General features: G+C 41.9%; 1 protein-coding gene across 16 annotated transcripts in view; it reads right to left on the reverse strand.

The window, feature by feature from the left end:
* The window catches only part of LOC116444642 (ankyrin-2-like), a 278123-nt gene that overhangs the window by 170222 nt on the left and 83614 nt on the right, over positions 1 to 24287 (reverse strand). For 10 of the 16 annotated variants that reach the window (XM_032110252.1, XM_032110249.1, XM_032110247.1 and 7 more), the window contains exon 1: positions 14540 to 14660. The exons of 3 other annotated variants lie outside the window; for them this stretch is intronic. In XM_032110252.1, coding sequence (XP_031966143.1) covers positions 14540 to 14620 — 81 coding nt within the window. In that variant the 5' untranslated portion in view covers positions 14621 to 14660. Of the gene's footprint in view, positions 1 to 14539; positions 14665 to 24287 lie in introns of those variants that run through there. 3 more of the 16 variants (XM_032110210.1, XM_032110204.1, XM_032110220.1) reach the window with 2 other exon arrangements.

Raw genomic sequence — 24287 nt, forward strand, 5'->3', positions numbered from 1 at the left:
CCAGTACAGATGATACAGAAATACAGCTCTACACTCACACACTTCATACGTTCTTCAGCTCTAATTGCTAGTGTTCATGCAGTCATCTACTAATTGCATTACTTGTTATTTCCAACACAAATACAGGCCAGAGCTATCTCCTTACTCCATGTGTCTCTTCAAAAGCATTGCCTGGTTGTGCAAAAAAAAGCCTTCAGAGGAAAAAATTCCTGCTGCAGATAACGCTAATTCCAATGTACATCTTAGTTATGAAGATTTGCCTTTGATTCGGACACTTGTTTCAAGAAAATTAACATACAAACCAGAAATTATCATAGATAAGACAAAGGATGAAATTAATTTTAACATTTCCGTCTTTTTTTTTTCCCCCCCTACTTTATTTCAGTAAAAATGGGGGCTGGTGCTTTTCATACACCAACGACAAATTTGTCAGGTGAATTTTGGTACCATCTCAAGTGGTTTTTGTCATCCAGCATAAAAATCGACCATCCCTTTGTTAACGTACTCTGACTGCTTTGTTGACACACAGAAGGTGTAACAAAGTCATAGAATCATAGACTAGTTTGGGTTAGAAGGGACCTTAAAGATCAAAGTCAGCAGCAGAAGTTCATCAATTTGCAACCAGTTATGCTTTTAAAAGCCTAGTGAGAAAGTAGGTCTTCCTAGTCTGAAAAATGAGGGTAAAATAATGCTTGAATCAAACTACTTAAAATTCTTTCCGGCTAATTCTGTTGACGTTATTGAAATGCCTTAAATTTATCTCAGCAAACCACAGAGCTGATAGTCCTAATGTTCATTAAAGAACTGCACAGAGAGAAATGCCCCAGTGTGAGATGCACATGTACACCTACAGGAAAAAAGCACACACACCCCACGCCCATTAAACACCTCTTTTAGAAAAACTGTTAATTCTATCTCAACATTTCTCAGCCTTCCTCATTTTTAACTTCCATTACGACTATCTAAAGTCAATCCTCCACTTTCTATCTGCAAAAAAAACACCAAAATGGGCATGTTCATCCTTCACTATAAAAGTCATTAACAAAGAACAGCGTTTGGCTCCAAGATTCGCTTTAAAATCAGCACTGCTCATGCTAAAATGGCACAGTAAAAGCACAGAAATGTCTTTTACCAAAGGGAATTAGAAGATTGCAGCCTGGGATTTAAGAAAGTCTCAGTGACATAATACCCTTTTAAACTGGCTGTGATTAGCAGGTTACTCTGAATATTCTCAGCACCTTCGACTATACATTTCTGAGGTGACATACACACACAAACTCATACTGACCCACAAATGTTTAAATAAATGCAGCCAAACTGATAGAAACCTTCTGAAAACATTCTTGCAGGCTTTTAAATATTAATTACATTTTAGAAAAAGTAAACAACGAGAAATAAATATGTATAGGGTTTCAAATTAGTATACAGATGCAAATACAGAGTAGATGACATGAAGCTGAAGTGTCATGCCCAGGTTACTCTGAACAATAACACCTTGAGAGCTGCAATACAGAAATACAAAAAATTAGTGAACCTGAGAGAGAATTAGATACATTTCAAACTATCTACTCATTAAATACCAAAAGAACTAAAATACCATACTGCTTTATAGCCTTCCACTTTTTTAAAACAGCAGTCCAAATGAATTCCAGTGCTATTTCCCCTCTTTGGCATATCTTCAAACAAAACACCACCTGGCTTAATTAAGCACGATTGAAAATATATCGCTCATTGTGGAGGAGCTGAAAATCTTGTCACCACTGGCAGGAGGAAACAGGAGTCTGGAGCTCCCAGATCAAAAGTTTTCTGAAAATGACTACACAAAATACTGGGGCTTCATTTCTTTATATTCTAAGCCAAAATGAGATCTTTTTTTAAAGAAAACAAGGTGTGGGAAGGCACATCTTCTGCTACAGACTGGGAAGGTGGTGTGGGGAAGCTGCTCTCATTAATCACGGCCGTGCCCAGGCTGCCACCGGCTGCTGTCACACCCCTTCTCAGGGAGCCCAGCACCTGCACAGGGGTGACAATGCCAGTAGCATAAGGACAAGAGCTTGAATAAACTCTGAACAAAATGCCTGGCTGGCAGCCAAGACCAGTGAGACAGAGGTTTTAGGCATATTCCTTAAAAACATCAAGAGAACAAATGAAAGAAAGGAGCGATAAATCATATTTTCAAAATTATGTCTACAGAATAGAGAGATGTTGATAAAACCCCTGTATTTTTTAGAATCAAAACCCAATTCTTTTTTCAAAAGTTATTCCTTTTTGGCTTTCCAATTACTTTCCTAAAACCCTTTCCATAATTTTCTGTGAGTCTCCATTTTATTTCACTGCGACTGTATTATGTGCCAGCAAACCAGTTGCGAAACCCCTATGCTTAATAAGTTCCCAGAGGCTACAGAAAGATTTCTTCACTTAGAACAGCTGAAGAAATAGTTCTTTATTTGAGCAGACAGATACATGGAAGGCATTTAACCACCTAAGAAAAAAATCCACTGAGCACTGCACCGAGTGACAGAGGCTGGAGTGGACAAAGGGCTTCAGCAACCATTTGAACCTTTAAGGCCAAACCTAAAGGATTTAGGTCAACTTTAATAGATGTTGAATGAGATCAATGTAAATAAAGTATGTTTCTTTCACCTCTCTCCTGAAATGTTTTGTAAGATAAAATGTAATTAAAACAGAATAAACTCCTAATAATCCCTGCTGTTATTTGTAAGGATTTTCCACACCTGGAATTTTCTTTGTCATTCTCCTGTATCAGCAGCTCACTGTGCTCTGGAGCTCATCCTCTCCACGCTCATTTCATGCTAATAATTGCCTACATTGCCCTCCCCACTGCTCTCAACCACAGCCAACAGGAGACTGAAATTCTGGACACCAAAAACATCGCAATAAGTAAAACTTAAGTATCTTCTCTGTTAGCACACACACCCAATGACATCATCCTTGTTCCTTGACGTTACTCCTGCACTGACAGAAATCTCTGTCACAAGTGCTGCTGTTCCCAAAGCTCTCACAATTCACGTACCCTCCCTCCTCCCTGTTGTCCTTGGAGCGCTACATGGATGTGCCACATCTGAGATCATCCTCAACGCTGTACTGCCTGTACACCAAAAACTCTGAGGAAGGCTTCCAGCAATGCAGAACAATGCAACAACTTGGGTGAAGTCACCTTCCAGCCGTGTGAAAGGAACCCCTCCAACCAGTCACACCAAACCTGCTACAGCCAGGGGCTGTGTCTGATGTGACAGGGCAGTGTCGGTGTTCAAATTCAAGCACAATAAAGAGGAACCTCACTTCATATTTTTGGAAACAATCACACAAACTGATTTGCCAAAAACTCATTCTGATTTCCAACAGTAGTGGGAGGCTCGTAGGAAAGCAGAAAAACAGAACTCTGAAGGTTACAAAAATAATAATAATAATAATTTAAAAAATCAGTGAAAATAACTCCCCAGAAGAAACTGTTGTAATGCCACCTGGAATAATCCACCTATACATTTCACCACCTCAAAGCAGTATGCGACAGATTTAGTCAATCCTTACTGCTGAGATACAAGAGGTCAGAGCTGAGAACTGCCTTTAGAATTTAAAGGGGAATTTACATGTTTCATGAAGAGAATTAACTGCATGTTTCCACAGGTATCTGCTGGATTAATGGCACACGCTGGAAAATGGACTGATGGTATTACATGTTTTCCACAAACACCAATATAGACTAACGGCTGTCATTACTACTGCAATAAAACCAGCCAGTAATTTTATTAGGTCACAAGGAAGAATTTCCAGAGAAGGATTAAACACCTGGCCCCAGAATTTATCCATCTAAGTATACTGAAAACCAGTCCTAATTCAGCTATTCATGTAGCCATAAATGTCAAAGGTAAACAAGAAAATATTCAACTCATTCCTGATGGCATAAATCTCAAAACTATTAAAAAGCAGTCAAAATTACTAAAGTTAATGGAATTTCCTTCCAGGAAGTTCAGCAAGCTTTGACTCAGGCTCTAAAAATGAGCTGTGGGTTTTGTTTGAACACAGCTAAAATAAGGGCCCACTTTCCATGGCACCTCCAACCTGAATGAGTCCCTGAACACTTTGAGTAACCTCTGAGAAAAGACTTTGGGCTCAGAAGGTCTTTGGGTGAAAAGCAAAGGGCAGGGAAAGCACAGAGAAGAGGCAGGGTTTTAAAGAGGAGGGCTGTGAGGAATAAAGGCTCCTGAAGCTGGTCCCCAGCAGTAGGAGGGATGCAGAAGAGCTGAGGCTCACTGGATTCTCAGCCTTGTTTTGGCCCTTGCACCCGAGGCTGCCCCAGGCAAACCACTGCAAAGCAACTGCCTGAACTGCCTGCAGTGATACCAATTTCCTCCCATAAAGCACATTAGCTGCAAGAGTGAAAAATGCTGTTTGAGAAAATGAGTTCATATTAATACTACCACTATCAGAATGGCAACCCAATCTCAGTTGGTCGAACCAAGCATTATAGCAATGTAAATCTCACTCTCATTTCATGTTCCTGCAAATCACATTTTTGACAGAAAAAAAAGCACTAAATAATTACCTGCTTTTCAAGCTGTTCCAATAAAGGGTTTTGTAAGCACATAAGAGTGAAAAGCATCTCCCTGATGATCTAGTCAAGCACTGAAACCCTCACAATAAAATCAGCCTCACCTTCTCAATGCTCCCAGCTGCTCATTTCCATCCCTTCCCACCCTGTGTCCTGTACAAGGCAGAAGAGGGGAGCTCAAGCCCAGGTGGATTTCTTACTGTGCTTCCCAGGAAAGAACATTCAACCGGTGGCAGCGTTGTCTCACACCATTTGTCCAACTGTGGCCTCAGGCTTGGAACAGAGAGACCCAAACCCATAACCCCACCACTTTCAGAACTTGTTTCTGAACATGATTACAAATGCCCCAGCTGCATTATGGACTTGGGACACAGGGAAGACTTTGGAGACTTTTCAGACTAGAATCCTAGGAATTCGGTTTCCTTCTGTATTAACTAGGGCTTCTCTTTTGGGGAGATCAACTACATCCATTTTCTCAGAAAGTTTCAGTAAAAGCTTAACCATTTGTTCCCTCCTTTGGGAAAACTAAACTAAACTAAACTAAAATTCATCATCACATTGATCCTCCCAAGAGGACAGGTGGAAGAAAAGAAACGAAGGTCCCAGTTCAAATGTGCTTTCCCATGTGAATGATCCCTTAACTATGGGCTCCAGCATCAACATCCAACACATGAAGCTTCCCTTATTCCAACTCATACTGTTACATACATATGGTTTGTAACCATATCTTCATCACTTGGATTATATCAAAAAGATGAATTTCATTAATTGTATTTACCACTTACATTCAGCAATTGTTTGGTTTGGATTTTTTTAAATGCATCTGGTTTCTATTTGGATGAAACTACAATGTGCAGAAGAGATTTCCAGCAGGAATTTTTTCCTCAATCACCAAAAGAAATTGGGATACCATACAAAGAAGTGCAGTATAAGTACAATCCAGACTGTATTATTTCAGGTCAGAGGTAGTAACTGGTCTTTAACAAGGATTTCTAGGAAAGGCATGCTGTACATCGCTATCCTAATTGCTGTCAGCCACATTTCAAATGCGCCACACTCCTAAGCTCCTTCTGCAAAGGAGCAATCTTGAAGCGTACATTAGTGCATAATGAGTTCCTGGCAGCTGTTTTCCAACTAAAAGCCATCGCCTGCTGCTTCTGTTGGGGATGTGGCCATGAAAAAAGCAGGTCTGCTGACAAGCAGCAGGGAGAGAGGCGTGTACAAATACGCAGCATCACATGTAATTAACCACAAGCCCTCACACACTTACACCTCCAGACACAACTGCACTGACTGCAAGCTCTGCAAGGGCCACGGTTTCCTCAAGAAACACCTGTTGCACCATCACAAGAGGTTAATTAAAAATGAATGCAACAATGAAAGCCTGGCTTGTGTTTCAGGCAGGGAATAGAAGGTACAGGACTCTGAAGGAAACGTGTCACCCTGGAAAATGTGTAACTCTACGCTTGACCCATTTAACTTGTATTTCACACCAAATAAGAGGCTATCAGCAGATCCAAGGGCTGAGTGGGAGGCTGTGATCTCTAACCAGGGCAGTGACCTTTAGACAAGGCACAGAACACGTTTCCATCTTTCTCTTCCCCTTGTTTTCGCAAGTGCTGCAGTCATCGTTCTGTCTTCAGCCTGGGTAAAGCAGTTAAAGCACAAATGGAAATGCCAGCTCATAAAGCGCCTTTCTTCAGTGTTTCAAAGCTAATGAGCATGAATCACAGATTGATTGGAAAATATGTGCCCATGCCAGAGCTTCTGTTCTGATATTCACCCTGCTCTGCTCTGTCAGAGGGGCACAGCAACAAGAGCTCCTTGGCTGATGGCAGCTGGCAGGGCCCCGCTGGCTTTACCAAACCCATACTGACATCCAGCACAGACTGGAGCCCACTGTGCTCCGTTGCCATGCTGCGGAAACAAACACAAACAGCCTGGGACACGGCACCACAACACACACCCGAGTGCACACACACACGTCCCAGGACCTCCTTCTCCTGGTCTTGATACCCATTCATTCACTTTATGATTAGGTCATACCAATGTCTCCACGAGCACAATCAGACAAGGTTTCTAATGGCTCACACCATGAATAACTGCCACTGTTCCTTGACATTTATACGCTGACATCTGCTCTCCCATACTGAAAGTTGCCAGATGTATTAGACATTTAAAATATTTTTAAGAGGAGGACTAGTAGAGTCTTTTGATCACAGGAAAGCAGCACAATTTTTAACACAGGACGAGACAAACAAGGTTCAGAATGGCATATCCTACAGAAAGGTATAAGTTGTTTATAAACATCAGTTCCCACTTCCATTTACTACTTCAAAACTATTACCAATGTTCTTTGCTGCCTCCACTACACTGACACGCTTCAAACCCTGCTCTATAAAGGAACCCTAGGAGTGGAACAATTAGCAGATTTAACTGATCATGAAGCTATATTGCTGCAGGAACCGGCACTCCTGGTGCCAGCTGAAATCCATACACTCTGCTTGCTGAGATCCAGTACTACAGTGTAACATAAATGCATGGCAGCCAAGCCTCAATGAAACAAATAAAAGCAACCAATCCCTTCTGAAGCGCTCAGCTTGTGGCAGAAACCTATACACTGTTTAACCTAGAAAATCACTTCCAGCTGCAATTACTGTCTTTTACTCTATCCTTTCCTTTGGAGCTGATCCTATTCCCCAGAGAGCACTTCATTCACGGGCTAAATTGGGGTGGGTGGGTGTGTGCATGTGTGTGAACTAAACCCAGAGAAAACAGAAGTAGGCTACAAATTGTATACCTGCTTGTAACCCAAGTGTAGCCAGCTGGAAGGAACCACAGAAGAGGTGAGATAATGTGGGTTGGTGTCTACCTTTGCTCCCTAAATTGCTGCATGCCAAATGAACATTTTTATTTCAGGAAGGTTTGGGGAAAAGAATCAATTGCCAAACTGACTGGCAATGCCCAAAAGGATACACTGCCTTTTTGTGTAAAACGTAAAGATATAATACTACGTTTTCCATCCTCCAAATTCACATTTAAAATAGAGAAAGATGAATTTGACAATCAATTACATGTCCTTACAACTAGGATTTTTTTACCAAAATTGACCTGAAGTAATTCACTGCCTCTCTCATGCAATTTTAGAAATTGCTCTCAGGGAGCCTTGCACATCGGCCCACCTCCATCTACTTTTTAAATATTTTTCCCTCCTGTATTTGGGGCCAGAGAACAATGAAATGAAGTGGAAATAAATGAGAAAATGAAAAGCTACTAGGATCCCACTGGATGAATAACAGAACTGCAAATTCCTACTGAAAACTGAAATACTGGATTATTCCTACACACTGGAGGCATAGTGACAGGAAGTTCAAACTTTCAGCTCAGCAATTTCTGTCACCAAGACAAAAGAAGCCTACTTAATCAGCTAGGAAATATTTTGAAATAATTAATTCCTGAAAATAAATGATAATGGAAAAGCCTCCGGCCATCTTAGTATTTTTTTGGCCTCCCTCTGTTCCTTGCATTTCAGAGCTCCAGGGCTCGCAGTGTGTAACCTAAATATCTACGTGCTGCATATGTCAGTCTCGATTTGTAGAGTCCCTAGCCAGAGATGCCATCAAAAGCATCAACACAGCATGCCCAGCACAGACAGGGACACAGTGCCACAAAAACAAGGCATCTCTGATGGGGACAGGCAGGTTACAGAGGTGGACACCATGAGGGCAGGGAGGCAGAGACAGCATGTGGCTGCCTCCAGCATGGCCCCAATGTCCCTAGAGAGCCAGGACAGGCAGCTTTAAGCCCAGCTCAGCCTCTGTCACCGCAGGAACGCGTGACAAGGCTGTGAGATGCGTGAGCTCGATACAATAAATGCGATACTTGACAGCCCCAGGCATCCTGCAGGGAGAAAGGAAAGCTGGCTGGGGAAAAAGGGACTTGGTTCTCTGACTCAGTTGATGTTTGCCAAACGTTGGTGAAAATGAGCAAGAACTGTGAATGATAAATCAGGAGCCTGGAATGCGCAGCAGGCGGATGCAGGCTCAACCAGCCACGCCATCCCCTGTAACAGTCACCACTGATCCAGATCATCTCCTCCTTGTTACCTTCACAGTATTTAATCTGTGAAATGCACCACTGGCACAAGTCTGCTAATACATTAAAACAACTCCATCCCTTTGCAGATTCCTATTACTCTGTTATGAAAACAAGAACATTTTTAAAACAATATGTATATTACCTTTAAAGGCCACAACGAAGGAATTTAACCTACCAAGTAGTTGTGCTCCTTCTAAGACTTGTTCATTGCTCATGGCATCGATACAACAGAGCACAGCAACGGCTGAAGTGACCCTGTTACACGGGAATATATAGACCTAGAAAAGCCAGGCTCAGCCATGGGGCCCAGATCATGTGCACTCTTGTCTTACACACTTTACGACGCTAAAAAAAACCCCACAACAACACAAAACGCTCTAGTCCAGATGTTCGGCTCTAGCACACATCATTATCTGTAGGAACCCAGAGTGCCCAGAGTATTTCTCTGCCTGTTTTTAAGGGTTCTTGCCCCCCCTGAACAACACTGTTTTAGCCTCCAACCTTGGAAAAAGTTACCAACGGTCAGACAAGAACTAGAAAATACAGTGGTGTGAATTAGGTGACAGACTACTATGTAAGATTGTCAAAGGGTGAAAAATATAGAGGTTTTGGGCTTCTCTTTGTAGTAAATAGATAAGAGTAAAAAATATCAAAACGAAGGATTGTTGTTGTTCTCTAAATCTTCTTCTTCTTCTACTCCATGTTCTGCAGTAAAAGTAGTTTGGAATGATTGGATAGAAAATTCCGCAGTTCCTCGTCATGTTACTGAATAATTGGTAAGAAAGTGAAAATAATGTAGGTTTTTAGTAACTATTGGTTAAATTATCTTTAAAAAGCTGTGTAAATCTTGATAGAGAAGCCTCACTTCTGCTTTTCTGTGCTCTATGCTGTACCTGGGTCACGCTAGTGGCTTTTGTCCTCTGATAAGACTTAATAAACAACTATCTGGAAGCATTGAAACTCCAGGAAAAGTCTCGGTTTATCTTTGAAACTCCTTGCAAGGACTTTCAGCAAATTCTGAAATCCCATCCCGAGGGACTTGATTTACAGCACAGTACAGTGTCAATTATTTTCCCTGCCTTGTTGCTCTAAGTAAATGGAAATTGTTTGTCCAGAGCATCACTCACCATGGAGCTGTTGTGATGGAAGCACGGGGTGTTTGCTGATGCAACTTGGGAAACAGAGGTGAGACGTTCTATCCCACAGTGGGAGAAATACACATCATTGATGGTTGTTACCATCACACATAGCAACTAAAGCTAAATACAGCAAAGCATTTGCAGCTACAATGTTAGTTTTACACCTGGCACAAAATGTTCTGGAAGACTCGTGATAGGAATAAAAGGCAAAGGGAACAAGCAAATCCTGATTTCAATAGTGCAAGAACAGCAGTGGAGTTGCATCAGATTCATGATAGTGCAAACCATGTTAAAGCACAGGGCAGACATTTAGGAATACGACTGGTTTGACCCTTAACACTCTTAACAAACCTGTCCATGACTAAAAAACAAGTTCATTTTTTTCTCTATCTATTCTCTTCTTTATAGAGCAAATTCTAGAACCATTCCTCTGCCTGTTTACTTTCATGTAAATTGGATTAGCTCCTCTGAAAGCAAAGCAGTTTCAGTTCTCTCCCACTGGTTCAGCTGAAAGAAGAGTAAGACCTTCCAGCCTTACAGCAGCTGTGTTACCAGTAAAATTAGCAATATTGAACACCAGTGAGTTGGGTTAACTTGAAACTACCACTTTTCCTTTGTAACGAAGTCTTTTAGAGATCTACTGCTGAAAGAAAGAAAATCCTGTGGTTTTTCTCATTAGCTCTTTTCTGCCTGTTCAATTTACTGCTTATTGACTGAAGGAAAAGCTCCTTTCTTCTAAAGCTAGAGGACGTGATCTCTCTCAGGTGGCACACTCCGGTTCCATGCCAGCTGGATCACCAAACAGCACAGCCGAGAGCAGTGTGGCCACAGCTATTTGTCTGTCACCAGTATAGCAGCAGAGTGGGGCAAAGAGCAGCAACTAGAGAAGGCACAGGGGGACTTTTCAAGTGTGGAATGAGGGCAATTCAGAGAAACACCACCCAGAAAACTGGAACTGCTGTCCTACCAGCCCCCACGCCAATTTCAGGAGAGATGGTCACTGGTTCAAACCCTTCTTTTGACAGCATTCAGTTTTCCATTAAATTTGGTAGGTGCAAGGGTGAAATAACCAGGTAAACAAACATTTTCAAATACTTAAATAGCCACATTTGCCATCAATTAAAGTGCTGTGCAATATTACTATGGCACTGTAAATGACACAGAGGGAAAGCACAGAATCATGGGAGCAAGAGGGACCTCCTCGAAGGAGTTGAATCCGGTCCAGTGATACGTTAGAGAAATCATATCTCATACGTAATTAAGTTTTTCTTGGCTTTCTATCTGATTAAACCTATTAGAAGGCTGCAGAGGAGCCTCATTTCCTTTTCCCCTCAGGTTGCCTTTGCTTAAGCACACTAAAGCTAAACTCCTCTGGATTCTGCATAGGACAAGCTCACTCTTCTGGCAATCCCTCTCTGCATGTTTTGTGTACATTGAGATTCTTGTTCCTGAACATAAGTGACCAACGTGACACTTGTATTCCAAAATGGGTCTCAATTACCTTATGCATGGAAGAAAAAGTCTTAAGTAATCGAAATTAATTAAAAGGATTAGCTTGTACACTGTAATGACTCTATTATCAAGTATACAGCTTCCACTGGAAGTACTTCACATAATGCAGCCAATTTTATTTAAAATAGGACATTATGCTTAGGTTAGAAAAGGAAGTCTCATTTCTTTTCCTTTAAATCAACATTACAACTTCCTCCAAGTCTTTTCCAATATGGGTCTGACTCCAAGATTGTAATTTTTCTTAAAGAATGAGCAATACAAGTGAAAAGACTGGAATTCTGCAATAAGCCAAAATGGATTATTTCTGCATTGATCCATCAACAGTGTGATTTATGAAGAGCCTGTAAGTTTAGGAAGAACTTACAGCTCCTAAAAACCCCTTTGCCATCAGTGCTTTCAATACTAGATATAGGAATATACTTCATTTTCCACATGATTAACAGTAGTTGGTTTTCATCTGAAACATTCGAGGATGAAAAAAACCATCCTTGAAATGAATTCTATAAATTTAGTATTTGAGCCCTTTGCAACAGACTTAGCAAAAGACAGAAGGAAAACACTAACACATTACAAATTCCAGATCACTTGCTGCATTACTCCTTCAACACCAATCTCCATTAAGTTACACCAGCAGCAGAACAAGCCCCGTCCACTACTGCACCCTGTGCTCTCCAATACTAGAATTGTGTGAACATGAACTTTCTTCCCAGGAACACTAATTTGATCATATCTCAGTTATCACACAAAGGCAAAACTGGAAAACTGGACACAACGCTACCACTGGATTAACAAACCTATTAAAGCAGCCCACTGACTCACCAGAACACACAAAGCCACAACCATCACCAAGGATTAAATTTGGCTTTGCGTAGGTAGTAATTTTCCCCATTTAATGGAAATTCCCATTATTCCTATCCTGTATGAAGACAAAACTGAAGCCTTCTTATTTTAAAGTGTGCACACATTAAAAAACAGGGTACTGCTGAAAATTAGAGAGAGTTGTGCATGGCTTCCTAGCTAGGACACCATGGTGGAATACAGAAGATCCAGCTGGACGCCGTATCTGAGAAGAGCCGCTCTTTGTCTCTCCCAATACACAGATCAAACTCATCTAGATCAATTAATATTTAATTATCCACACAAAAGGGATCAACTTCCACAGAACAGATAGAGGGCATATTGGCTGGCGCAATGCAGCTTTGTTCAGCAAAAGTAGTTCAGGACCTGAAAACAGGCTACATTACTTGGGATTTTGGAGCTCTTGCACATGGCACTTGTGTCTCTGTTCCCAAAATAAATTGTGCCTACCTAGTCAAAACACAGAGGAATTCAACCTGGAATTCTTGTACTCTTGGCTATTCCAGGGTCTATCTCTCTCATCAAGAAAGCTACCAATTTTGAGGTTTTCAGAATATAATTTGTAGAATTTTAAAAGAAATATCAAAGGCAGGAGCTGTATTTCTTCATGAACCCACTAAGGGTGAAAGACTGGTGAGAGCTTATCTAAAACAGACCTGAGCCACCAACATCTACTGCATCCAAACTCAGGGATTAACAATATTTTTGCTTAATATCTGTCAACTGAAAGTGCCTCGTTTATATTTTCTAGTTGTAAAAGGAAACACCCAAGCATTTATTATACTTTTGAAAAACGAAGATGAATCAGCTGTTGGAAGACTCTGAATATGGAGACTCAATATAAGAGATGCTTTCCAAGCATTCATTTGGCAGCTGTTGCAACCTTGAAAGGCTCTGGGCCACTTTACTTAGAAAACAATGGAGAAACAAGAAAGCATAAATGCAGAGATTAAAAAAGAAGCAATCTGAACACCCACTTTGACTCCTTAGACCTTCAAAACCTCTCTCCTAATATGACATTGTTCCCAGATAACCTAACAGTCCAATTAAAACATCCGGTATGCACTAATCTTTTGATTTTTGCCTCCTTATATGGATTTCCATACCCACACAAATAAACCTTTCAAATTCAGAGGTGAGACAAAGCAGGTATCCTCTTTCCTACTAGGTTCTGCTTAAATATAAGGCCATGATGCTATATAAAATCCCCCACTGTGTGGAGATCCAGGCAATATTCCAAGCACAATGGGGTGGGGTGAGGATGTTTTTGTTCAAATTCTCGTTTAGACTGGATTCTCTCATACCCTTGTGGTTATAGGTACAAAATCTTCCCTCTGTGATAAAAAAGGGCCTAACAGTGTCACCTATTGCAAGAGAGCTTTTCCTCACCAGGTCAAAGCCCTTGCAGAAGTCCCTGAATACGTGTCTGCGCGTTATTACAATCTGTAACAATTTGTCTTGCCCACATACAGCGTGGGTTAAAATGCAAATTCTATGCAAAATGAGGGACTGAAAAATTCACCAGTGTATGCTGTGTGTGGATTAAATAATTCTTCTTCACCCTGTAAGCAGTCCCCTACATTTCAGAGCTGTAACTCAGGTTATAACAATTGACATAAAAGAAGGGGAGGGGAGAATAACTGTAAACCCGTTTATGTCATAATTATGCAGCACCACAGGCATCTCTCCTCCTAAAAGGGAGAGAAAGCCCAAACAGAAATAAATAGCAGCCTGCAATTAAAGCCATTAAAAAGCGATTACCTCAACCGGGGGGTTGAAGCAGCGGGCACGGCAGGCTATACCTTGCAAATCAACCATTTGTGACAGAACGACTGGACACGCAGAGAAAGTGCCTTGGGAACTGGGTGTGGCTGGGCAAATTCACGTTTTTACCCAGGTATTTGTCATTAGCATCACCGAATTACCACGGATGGTACAATAGCCAGCAATAGATTTCTATGACTGTTTATAATATGACCTTAAGAGCCATCTCCGGAAAAATAAACCAAAGGTTTATAAACCTCCGTCTCTGTAGCTTGAAGGAAAAGGGATGTGTAGCAGCACATGAGCCAATATCACCTTCTGTCAAAACAAACCACCCGCTCTCTTAAGGGCAGCCGAGGGAAACCTGCGCTGAGCAGCATCCGCTGCCGAATGACACCAACTTCAACAGAACAAAAAACACAGAAAACCCCCTCGGCTCAGCCATCCGGCTCGGTTATCGCAAGGCTATCGATTCCGCATAGAAACAGACGGGGAGAGAGCCCTTGCTCGCGGAGGCAGGGCAGCAGCATCCCCCCGGGCTCCGCGACCCCAAGCACCGCTCCCCGCCCGGCTCCGCTGCTGATCCCGGTCCCACCTTCTTGGGTCTCTTCCTCCGCTGGCTGCCGCCGTTGCACTTCTCGCCGCCGTCGCTCTTCTGGGCCACCTCCTCGTTCATCCTAGCGAGCGGCACTGCCGGCGCCGTGCCGTGCCATGCAGGCTCCGCGCCCAGCCCTAGCCGAGGGTGGCACCGCCGGGGCAGGGCCGGGGGCGGGCACAGCGACAGCGGCGGCGTTGCCGTGGCGGCGGCGCGGGGACGGGTGGGGACGGCGCACCCGGGCAGGGGGTGATGCTCCGCGGGAGAAACGCTGTCGGGAGTCACAGACTGGCTGGGGTTGGAAAAGATTGTTAAAGCTCATCTCCTAGTTCCAACGCCCTGCCATGGGCAGGGACACCCTCCACTAGATTAGGTTGCTCCAAGCAACCTGCCTCGTCCAGCCTGGCCTGGGACACTTCCAGGGATGGAGCGTCCCTGCAGCACGAGATGCTGCTCACACACCTTCCTTGTCCCCAAACCCATACACGTGAACCAGGTATTTGGTCACAACTGTAACATCCAAGAGACGATTCACTGTCAATATCAAAGCAGACAATGGCAGCATGATTGGCACAGCACAAGGCATTAGTTTGTACTACTAAAATAAATCACCTCCTCCTTGGGTTGGAAGAACAACAGAGCAGCATTCAAATGTAAATGCATTCTTCTATTTCTTCTGATAAATACTTCAAACAGAAAAAAAATAATGACACCGTTCCACTTCCAGCTGAAAGAAACAGCCAAGTAACTTGCCCTCCTCAAACAGCAGCAAAGGCTGGGGAACAAAAGAAGAAAAACTCCCTTTAACTGCTTACTCAGCAAAGGAGAGGCTGGAGAAAGTGGAAAGGACCCAGTGAGGCATGAATTCACTCTCCCACAATCGCACTGTCTGCGAACACAACGAACATCTGCAGCACAACAACAATGTGAGCAGTGTAACTATCTCCAAATCTTTTTTTCTTTTCCTTACTTTAAGAGCGACTTCTTTGTTACTGCAAGCAGTAGTAAATTCTAGACTAAAATGAGAAAACTCATGTAGAAGTAAGGGAGCTACAGATCCTGAAGAAGGCGGGTGCTATACAACACTGCATCTGTTATGCCATAATTAGAGCTGCAATCACAGTCACAGCAAGGATTTTGGGGAAGACGTACAACAGTCATTTGTTATCAGCATCAGACATCCATGGAATTCATTTGGAACCTGTGGAGATGCAGTTATTCTTTTAATTTACAAACGCAGATGCTAGCTCTAAAGAGAGAGGTCATCTCCTATTTCTCATTTTTGTCAAATTTTGCACAAATTCATCCCCCTGCCCAGCCCTTTCTCATAGCAAATGAAGCCATTTACAGTCTTTGTCTGACATTTATTTATTCCCAGTAAGTGATTCTTGAGTTAAGTACCATTGTTGAGGTATGTGGTGATTACATAGGTGTGTGTTTTCTTCTTACAGTGCTTCTTACACTATTAAAAAACTGAAATCAGTGATATTTCTGAGTGTAAAGATGAAGTAAACTTCAATGACATGTGATGGTTCTTGTAACTAACAATCATGCATGATGGTTCTGAAAACCCAGAGATCACGTGGTATGGCAGTGATGTAAAGGGGATGAAAAATAAACTATCTAGCTCAACCAAATCCATCACTTGTCCCTCTGTTCCTAAAGGAGATGGGACTTTTCATTGTATTTTTAATTATATATTCACTTATAGTCTTCAAGCTGAAAAAAACAAGGAAACAGGATTGCTGGAGATTTCCGTGATGGCCAGGAAACAAACAGATTTTCCTGAGAGACTTAAATGATGGAAGGCTTGATGCCTGGTGAAAAGAAGAATTCTCTGGGAGTCACTGTGAGTAGCTAAAGGGCAGCACCCTGGGGAGGCAGCCAGTGCTAAGTGCAGGCTACAAGGTGTGAGGGAGGAGTGAGACAGAAAGACACAGTTTGAGGATTTCCAATTTCCATCCCCATTTCTCACCTGACCTTTCCTTTTTTTCTATCAGTGCGTGGGAGTTGCACTGTCACACAACTCCCTGATGCATCAAGGGTACAGTGTGACAGTGCCCACAAACAAAATACTGGAAAAGCCTGTTGTGACACACATTCCAGCTACAAAACCACCCCAAATCCTCATATACAAGTTTGCTGAAGGACGACAACCTCATTAACCTTAACTGCTCTTAGACCCTCTCCCCAGATCCCAGGCGTTCACCTTTGGCAATGCAGCTTTACCTGTAGACAAAGAAAACAATGCCCTTGCTCAGTAAAAACACATCAGTACTCTTCATTTTCCATGATCCCAAAAATCCAGCATAAAAACAAACCAACCCAACCTAACCAGCCAGGGAATCACAGCTGGTGTCAACTGACAACAGATCTAGCAGCAGCACAAAATCAGGCCTAACAGCCACACGAGCTGCCTCAGAAATGTCCAAATAGCCAAGGAAGTCCTAAATATTCAGAACTGCTGAAGGCATTCAAACTCACTTAAAGCAGTTTGGAAAAATATATTGTATTTTTCATGTGTATTCCATTTCCTTCACAAAATTTATTAGCTGAAAAAAATATGTAGACATAAACTTCAAATACAGGGAATTACACAGTGATTTTTAACTCGCTTGAAGCAGGGCAGCAGTCACACACTTGATCAGCCCTCAGGAGTTTATGAAGGGGATATCAGCTCTCCAAACCACACCTATGAACCCACAGAACCAGGAGCAAAGGCTGGTGATTTATGATGGGACAGTTCCCATGAATGAGGGTTTAAGTGAGCAGGTGGATTAGCGCGTGGAGACTTCCCACGGATATATCCCATCAGTTATGTTGTTTCCAGCCTGTATTCATTACACCCAAGTCCAGCTGCTTAGCTCAAGTGCCTTAATCCACCCCACATCTGAACCCCAGCCTCAACCGTCAGGTTAACAACATACAATTACCTCCCTTCAGACAGCTTTGATCAAGGGGATTTCACCCTGGCTTAAATTTACTTTACAGAGCTGAAAAGAAATGATGCAAAAGTGTAAAGCAGCTCCCTGAAAGTCCTTCAGCAGCGTGCTGGTCATTCTCTCTGAAGCACTGCCAGAAGCCTCCTGCAGTACACCAGCATCCAGGGCAGCAATACCACAGGAATCCCTTTAATCTGGTTAAGTGCGGTCAGTCAGAACGGCTTCCTTATCGAGTTTTGCTGGGGTGTTTTCCAGACCCGGGAGCCTTGCTCCCAAATTCATTCCTATTGTCATGCAAACCCAAGCCAAGGAAGAGTGTGCTTGTTACAGCTGCTGGCAGATGGCTCCAGCCTGCACCAAGCAGTGTGATGGTGCAGCTGGGTCACTGCTGCTGTGCAAGATAGCAGGCTTATCACTACCTCAGGCACGTCTACACCGTCAGTCTGACGCTCCATTTCCCAGAGTCATTCCTTATATCATCATTCTAGGTGGCTGCCACAACTAAAAAATTTAATCCTACAGGACCACCTCCATTCCCACTGAATTTAACAGCAGCACATCCATTAAGATGTTTGTTGGAATGGTGGGAACGTACATAATGAAAATTAGAACCTTATATTTTAGTTGAACTACAGCCTCTTTCTACATCCTGACCTTACTTCATATTCTGCACCTGTACTACCTATACTTTTATTTTAGAAAAATTGAAACAACGTTGTCAGCAAGTCAGAAGACTCCCACATTCACATTTTGGAAACTGAAGGCCAGAGGTATTCTATCAGTGTATCAAATACAAATGGGAGAGAGTAAAGACCAAGACAGGCTCTTCTCAGTGGCACCCAGCAACAGGCACAAATTGAAATGCAAGAAATTCTATTTAAACAGAAGAAAAAAACAACACTTCAAAAGTAAAGGAACATACTGTCTTGCTAGATTATGAATTCTTAGAGATACTCAACACCTTACAAGGCATGGTCTAGAGCAACATGCCCTGGCTGAGCCTGATCCAAGATAAAGATTAGACTATGATCTTTGAGACCCATCTCCACTTGGCCTGTCCTAAAAGCAAACCCTCTGCATTTGTCACATCACAGTAGTTGTTAAAAGCATTAAAATACTCAGCTATTCCAGCTGAGTAATTGCAGATATTGTCATTGTTAAAACAGAGACACCTATATTCTGCCAGTCGCTTCAATGCTTGTAATAAAACCCCCTCTAAATATCATGTGTGGTAAGTGCTCTGTGTCTACACAGCAGTGCACCACAGATAATCATCTGGGATTTTATCGACCCACCACTACAGGAGCTTCTGCTGGTTACCTTGAGCTGAACCTCAGCTTCCATCTGGCCAAGCTGATAAGAGAGTAATAATCGAGCAAAGCACAGGGAGGTGAAAAAGCTGCCTATGGTTTACCGCTGAGTCATTAAACCAAGTTGTAATAGGAAAGAGATAAACTATGCATCTATTTAATTATATTTAAAAATCTGAACAATTATTTTTATGATGACGAAGTTAAATAATACTTATCACCCAAATTAGCATTCTTACACATTGTTGTGTAAGTGCTCCCTATTTATTTCCTCCTCAATGTAAAAAGGACAAACACAGTCACTAATAAGCAGATTCCTCCAATCAAGTCATAGCTTTCCATTAGGAATCACAGAATGCTTACGGTCCATCTTGTTCCAACCCTCCAGCCATGTGCAGGGACACCTCCCACTATCCCAGGTTGCTCCAAGCCCTGTCCAACCTGGCCTTGGACACTTCCAGGGATGGGCCGGCCACAGCTTCTCTGGGCAACCTGTGCCAGGGCTTCCCCACCCTGACAGGGAACAATTTCTTTCTAATACCCAATCTAACCCTGCACTCTGTCAATCGGCAGCCATTCCCCCTTATCTTTGTCCTTGTAGAAAAAGTGTTTAAGAAGTACTGGAATGTTACAGAGTTTGAATCTAAAACACAACACAACGTGATCTTTGTTTAACTTGGATTTCTGTTACACAGCCATGATTGACCTGGTATTTAATCATCTCAGGACAGCAGGATAGCCAAAAAATAAGCACCCAACTTCCAGGAAATACATTTGGTGTGTCCTTCCATTATTTTAATAAATCTTGTTTGAAAAGGAATAAGAGCACAGTAATGAAAACCAGTAAGAATACAATAAATGAGGAATCCCAGGTTCATTTTACTCCTTATTTCTGAGGAAAATAGTTCCTCAGAACTCTTCAGTTCAGCACCTGTGCCATGGAGAGCAGGAGGAGCCGAGCTCCTCTTTCTGTGCCAGGTTAGAAAGGGTCTCTGGGGATGGACCCCCAACACCTGCACAGCACAAACACCTCACGTCACTGGTTTCCACACAGCACAAAGTGAGCAAATGCTTCTGTGGCAAATACACTTGGGTGACTCATTTCCTTGGAGGAGTATCTGTTGCTGGTAGCAACCTCAGAACAAAGAGGATGTCTCTGCATCCTTATGTGAAGAACAATAGGTAGTGCCCTCTCATCTTCAGTCAAATATGACTGAGTTGACAATGTACAGTCATACTGAAAGTGTGTATTACAGAAAAGGTTCTTCTTTTAAAGGTAAATATTTCCAAGTCATGAAAATTTAACATCTGAGTTCGATACTGTTAACAACTTGTATATGTGTATAAAATATATATATTTAATCACTTGGCTCTATTCCTTACTGCTTCTGTCCTCTAGTAAAGCATCATTCCGTGAAAGTGGCAAGGAGCTATCAATATTTAACCTGTTTCAGCAGGATTGTCAACAGCCTTTAAACACTGATGAAAGTCAAGTCAGCAGTGCCATATGCTAGAAGGAATCAGAGGCTACCTATCCAAATACTCAATAAAAATTAAGAAATGCAGAGTGCAAATTTGACATTCTTTTCTTTCTAGAAAAAGTGTTCTCAATTTTTTTCTCACTGGGGAAGCCAAGCCACCACGCTCACTAGACACAGGGAGTAAACGTGAAAAGAAAAAATTAACTTTAAAACAATGGGTTATTTTAATGCAACACTAAGTTACTGTGTCCCTCAATATTAACACATCCGAGTTGCTGGGAATTCCACTGTACTTCTGCATTAAAGTTATCAGCCAGGCTCTGCAGAGACAGTGTTGTCTGCCCTAGTTCAAAGTGCTCCACAAAACATGTACACAGCAACCATTGCTACAAAAACCAATAGTCAAAATGTAGATTTAAAACATGCTGGATTGGGGAGAAGAAATTTCTGCCCTCAGTTGTGATGTGCTGTAGATCAAACAAATTAAAATCCATGAACTGAACACACCATTTTCTGCCCAGTGGGAGCTGCAAATTGATCGTTTGCATTATCCATCCATCTGGGAGTCCGGATTGCAGGGATGTGACCTCACATAACACCTCTGTTGAGAAGACATCAAACTTCAGCAAGAGAAAAGGCTCTTAAGTCCCCTGCAATTATCATGCTGGTCACATGCTCCATGGCGATTGCTATAGTAACCAGACACTTGCCATGGAGACATTCTAGCTCAAAGCATTCTTTCTCTTATGCCTTCAATTATTATTCTTCAGATAACTGTTAATTTGTATTTTATTTTGGAGTAAAGGAATTGAGGTTGTTTTAATGTTCATCTGACCAAGAAAAGAATACCAGAAATGAAATCTGAAATCAGTTATAACAGAAAGGAAAACTAGATTAGAGGTTTGTGTCATGGGTTGAAAAAATACAGTATTTGTATCATTTAGCATGCACAAACTACAAGAGAAATGTGTCATTTTCAGCAGAATGTAACAAAATTAAGAACAACTTTTTTTTTTTGCCAAGTACTCAAATGAGCCCCCAAGGTTGCCATTACTATAGGTGTGGCTGGTAGTTATGATTGCTGTATAGAACCTTCTCCCACTAGGTACCGTTTTCCTTTGCCTGTAAAATATTCTGATCAAATTTCCATCTCTTGAATTTCAGATTTTTGATACTGTCTCAAGATGAATTGAAATGCTCATCTGAAAGAGTTTAGCTGGTAAAGGTTTTACATCCACATGTTTTGGATCAAAAAACACAAAGAGAGTAACAGGATTACCAACACTGCTGGCAAGAAAAACCACCAGGACTGAATCTGGGAATGGTACTGGTGGCACAGGAGGGGCAGAGAAATTACACTGGAGGTTGAAAAAGGGGAGATGGACAGAAGAATCAGTGCTTCCTAAAGCCAATATTCTCAAAAAGCAGAGAGGAAAAGGTCAAGAGGATCAGATGGTCATCTACTTTTCCAGAAGTAAGGAAAACTAGCTAGCAAAGGTACCCATGTAACTTGAATTCTACCAGTATTGATGCTTTATATACTCTAATCATAAAACCTCCTATGTCTTACTTCACCAGAGCCACCTGGCTCTCAGGGCCGAGATGGCCACACCAAGGGATCCACAGGAGACTCAGAGCAAGGGCATCTGGTGTCTGATTAGCAGACAGATTTAGAGAAATTGGAATAGATAGTGTAGGACAAGGAACGGGACATTGTCTTCACAGCCAGAGAAACCGATCAGCACAGCAGATAACAGCACCCATGCTGCTCCATCTGTCCCTTCCTCATGCTTCATACAAGACAGGTACTTAAAAACAAGCTGTTACAGAAAGTTTATCATTTTCTGAATGCTCCTCATCCACCTTGTGATCTTTTCCTCTGAGGGTTAAAAACTTTCAGGCATAATCACAGTCAAGAAGACACTTTCAACCTGGGATCAGGTTGAATTTCCACTAAATTGGAAAAAAAAAAGGTCCCTGTTTTCCTCAACTAGGGGTCCAAACACTCAAAACTTTTGAGTATAATTTATCTCCCTATCTTTCAGTATTCCATCCACTGAGCAGGAATAAGTGTGTCTCTTCACTTAACAGAAAGATAATGAAAACAAATTAATTATTTTCCACACACTGGATAGGACTTTGGTGAACACAATAAATAAGCCCCAAGGGACTAATAATTCTGTCTTCAAAGGGATGTTTAAACAACATGTTCTAAATAAGGCCTGGGGCCACAAATTGAGCAATGAGTGGGAAACAAGCTATGGAATAGCTGTTCATTAAATGTGTATCATTAGTTTGTTCATCGAATGCAGCAGGACCCGGTGGAAAAAGTATTAGGGGCACGTGTAATTGAAGCCTGTATGGTGATGCTCGGACATGACTGGGTCAAACAGGTTGCAAAAGCATCTCCTAACTCTGCACTCTCCATTAACTCCTTCCAGTGTAGTTTTGAAGTGTGTATATATATATACACACACACACACATACATAAAGAAAAGTAAGGACCCAAATATGAGAGAGGATCAGAGAGTGAGAGTCCATGATCTGACAGCCCCTGCCATTTTCAGTGATCTCATCTCTTAGGTATAAAATGTCACATCCATCATTAGAAAATTGTTCAAAACAGGAAAGGGCCTGCAAGAATTACTTCACAAGAAAAAGAAAAAGTTAATTAACTAAAAATATATGTTCTACAGGCAAGACAAATCACAAGCCCTTCTAATTTAATCCCACCACTGACACCAGCTTCTCTGGCTGTTAGCAAGCATCACTAGAGTCAATCCCTGACACCCCAGGAGTGGCTCTGAAGCTGTCATGTCCAACTGCTCCACACTCCAACCCCATCAGGGACAACCAAATGCATCCTACTACAAACTGATTTTGTGAAGGCCAGAGAGGAGGATGAGCGCAGGACACTGCAGCAGTTTGAGTCCACCCACAAGCCAAGGAAATGATTCACACAGTGGCCACTTACAGCACGGAGCTCTGCACAGTGGTGGGGACCTTCCACCAAGTCACAATCTTAGAAGATTTTACTGCTCTTCACAAGGTTTTATTTTCAATTATTATTATTATTACTGCCACATGACAGATGCCTTCAAGCTGTTCCACAGCCCTGTTTCTTCAGGTCCAAGGAGGATTCAGAAAGTACTGCAACCTTGAATGATACCTGCCCCCTAAAAAGCTTCCCATTCTATATGGGATGCATATGCCAGTATAGCGAGATGCCTCAGTATACTGGCATGTCCCTGCACCCCATTTTTTCCTGCCACAATGTTCCATTTTGAAGTGTCATAGTCAAATATCTGGGACAGTTTCTTGCCTTGAGTGAAAAAACACTTCCTCCAACTTCCAGAGAAAAACTGTATGTCTATATATTTAGCAACAAAAACTGGAGTAACATTTAACAAAGAATTTGCTCTTCCCCTACTGTAAAAGAACAGTTCAGCTCATCAAGCTGACATTCTTCTACTGAAAACCTATCTTATTAGAAAATATTCTCTCTGGAACTGTACCAATATGTAGTTAATGAAATACACATTTAAGAAATAGAAACCACTTTCTTTTTATTTTCACCCACAGGTATCGTAGTTTGTAAAAAAAAATTTTTTAAATGACCACTTTTGCACTATTAGAAAAAAAAAAAAAATAGGCATTATAAGATGTTTCTGTATGTTGGGATAAGACACCTGGTGCACAGAGCTGTTTAGGTCCTCAGTGCTAGACTAAAGACAAGCTCAGGCCCAGGCTGTGCTGGGATTTTCTGAGCATGTGCCTTGGTCATCCAAGGTCAACAAGAGATCCCTCCAGGTCCCAAGGCTGCTCTGAGCTACTCTGGCAAATAACACAGCAGAAATTGAGTTTCAGATGACCCTGTTGCTCTGTCCTCAGCAAAGTACCATGTTCAGTGATCTTTTAATTCATTGAAGCATTTCATCACATTTAAGTGGTTTTCTGTATCATCATGATCTTAAAATGCATGCTGGAGGGGGTAATTATAAAATAACCTCTCACA

The sequence above is a fragment of the Corvus moneduloides genome, chromosome 5 (genome assembly GCF_009650955.1).
Source record: "Corvus moneduloides isolate bCorMon1 chromosome 5, bCorMon1.pri, whole genome shotgun sequence".
In the NCBI taxonomy this organism is placed as follows: Eukaryota; Metazoa; Chordata; class Aves; order Passeriformes; family Corvidae; genus Corvus; species Corvus moneduloides.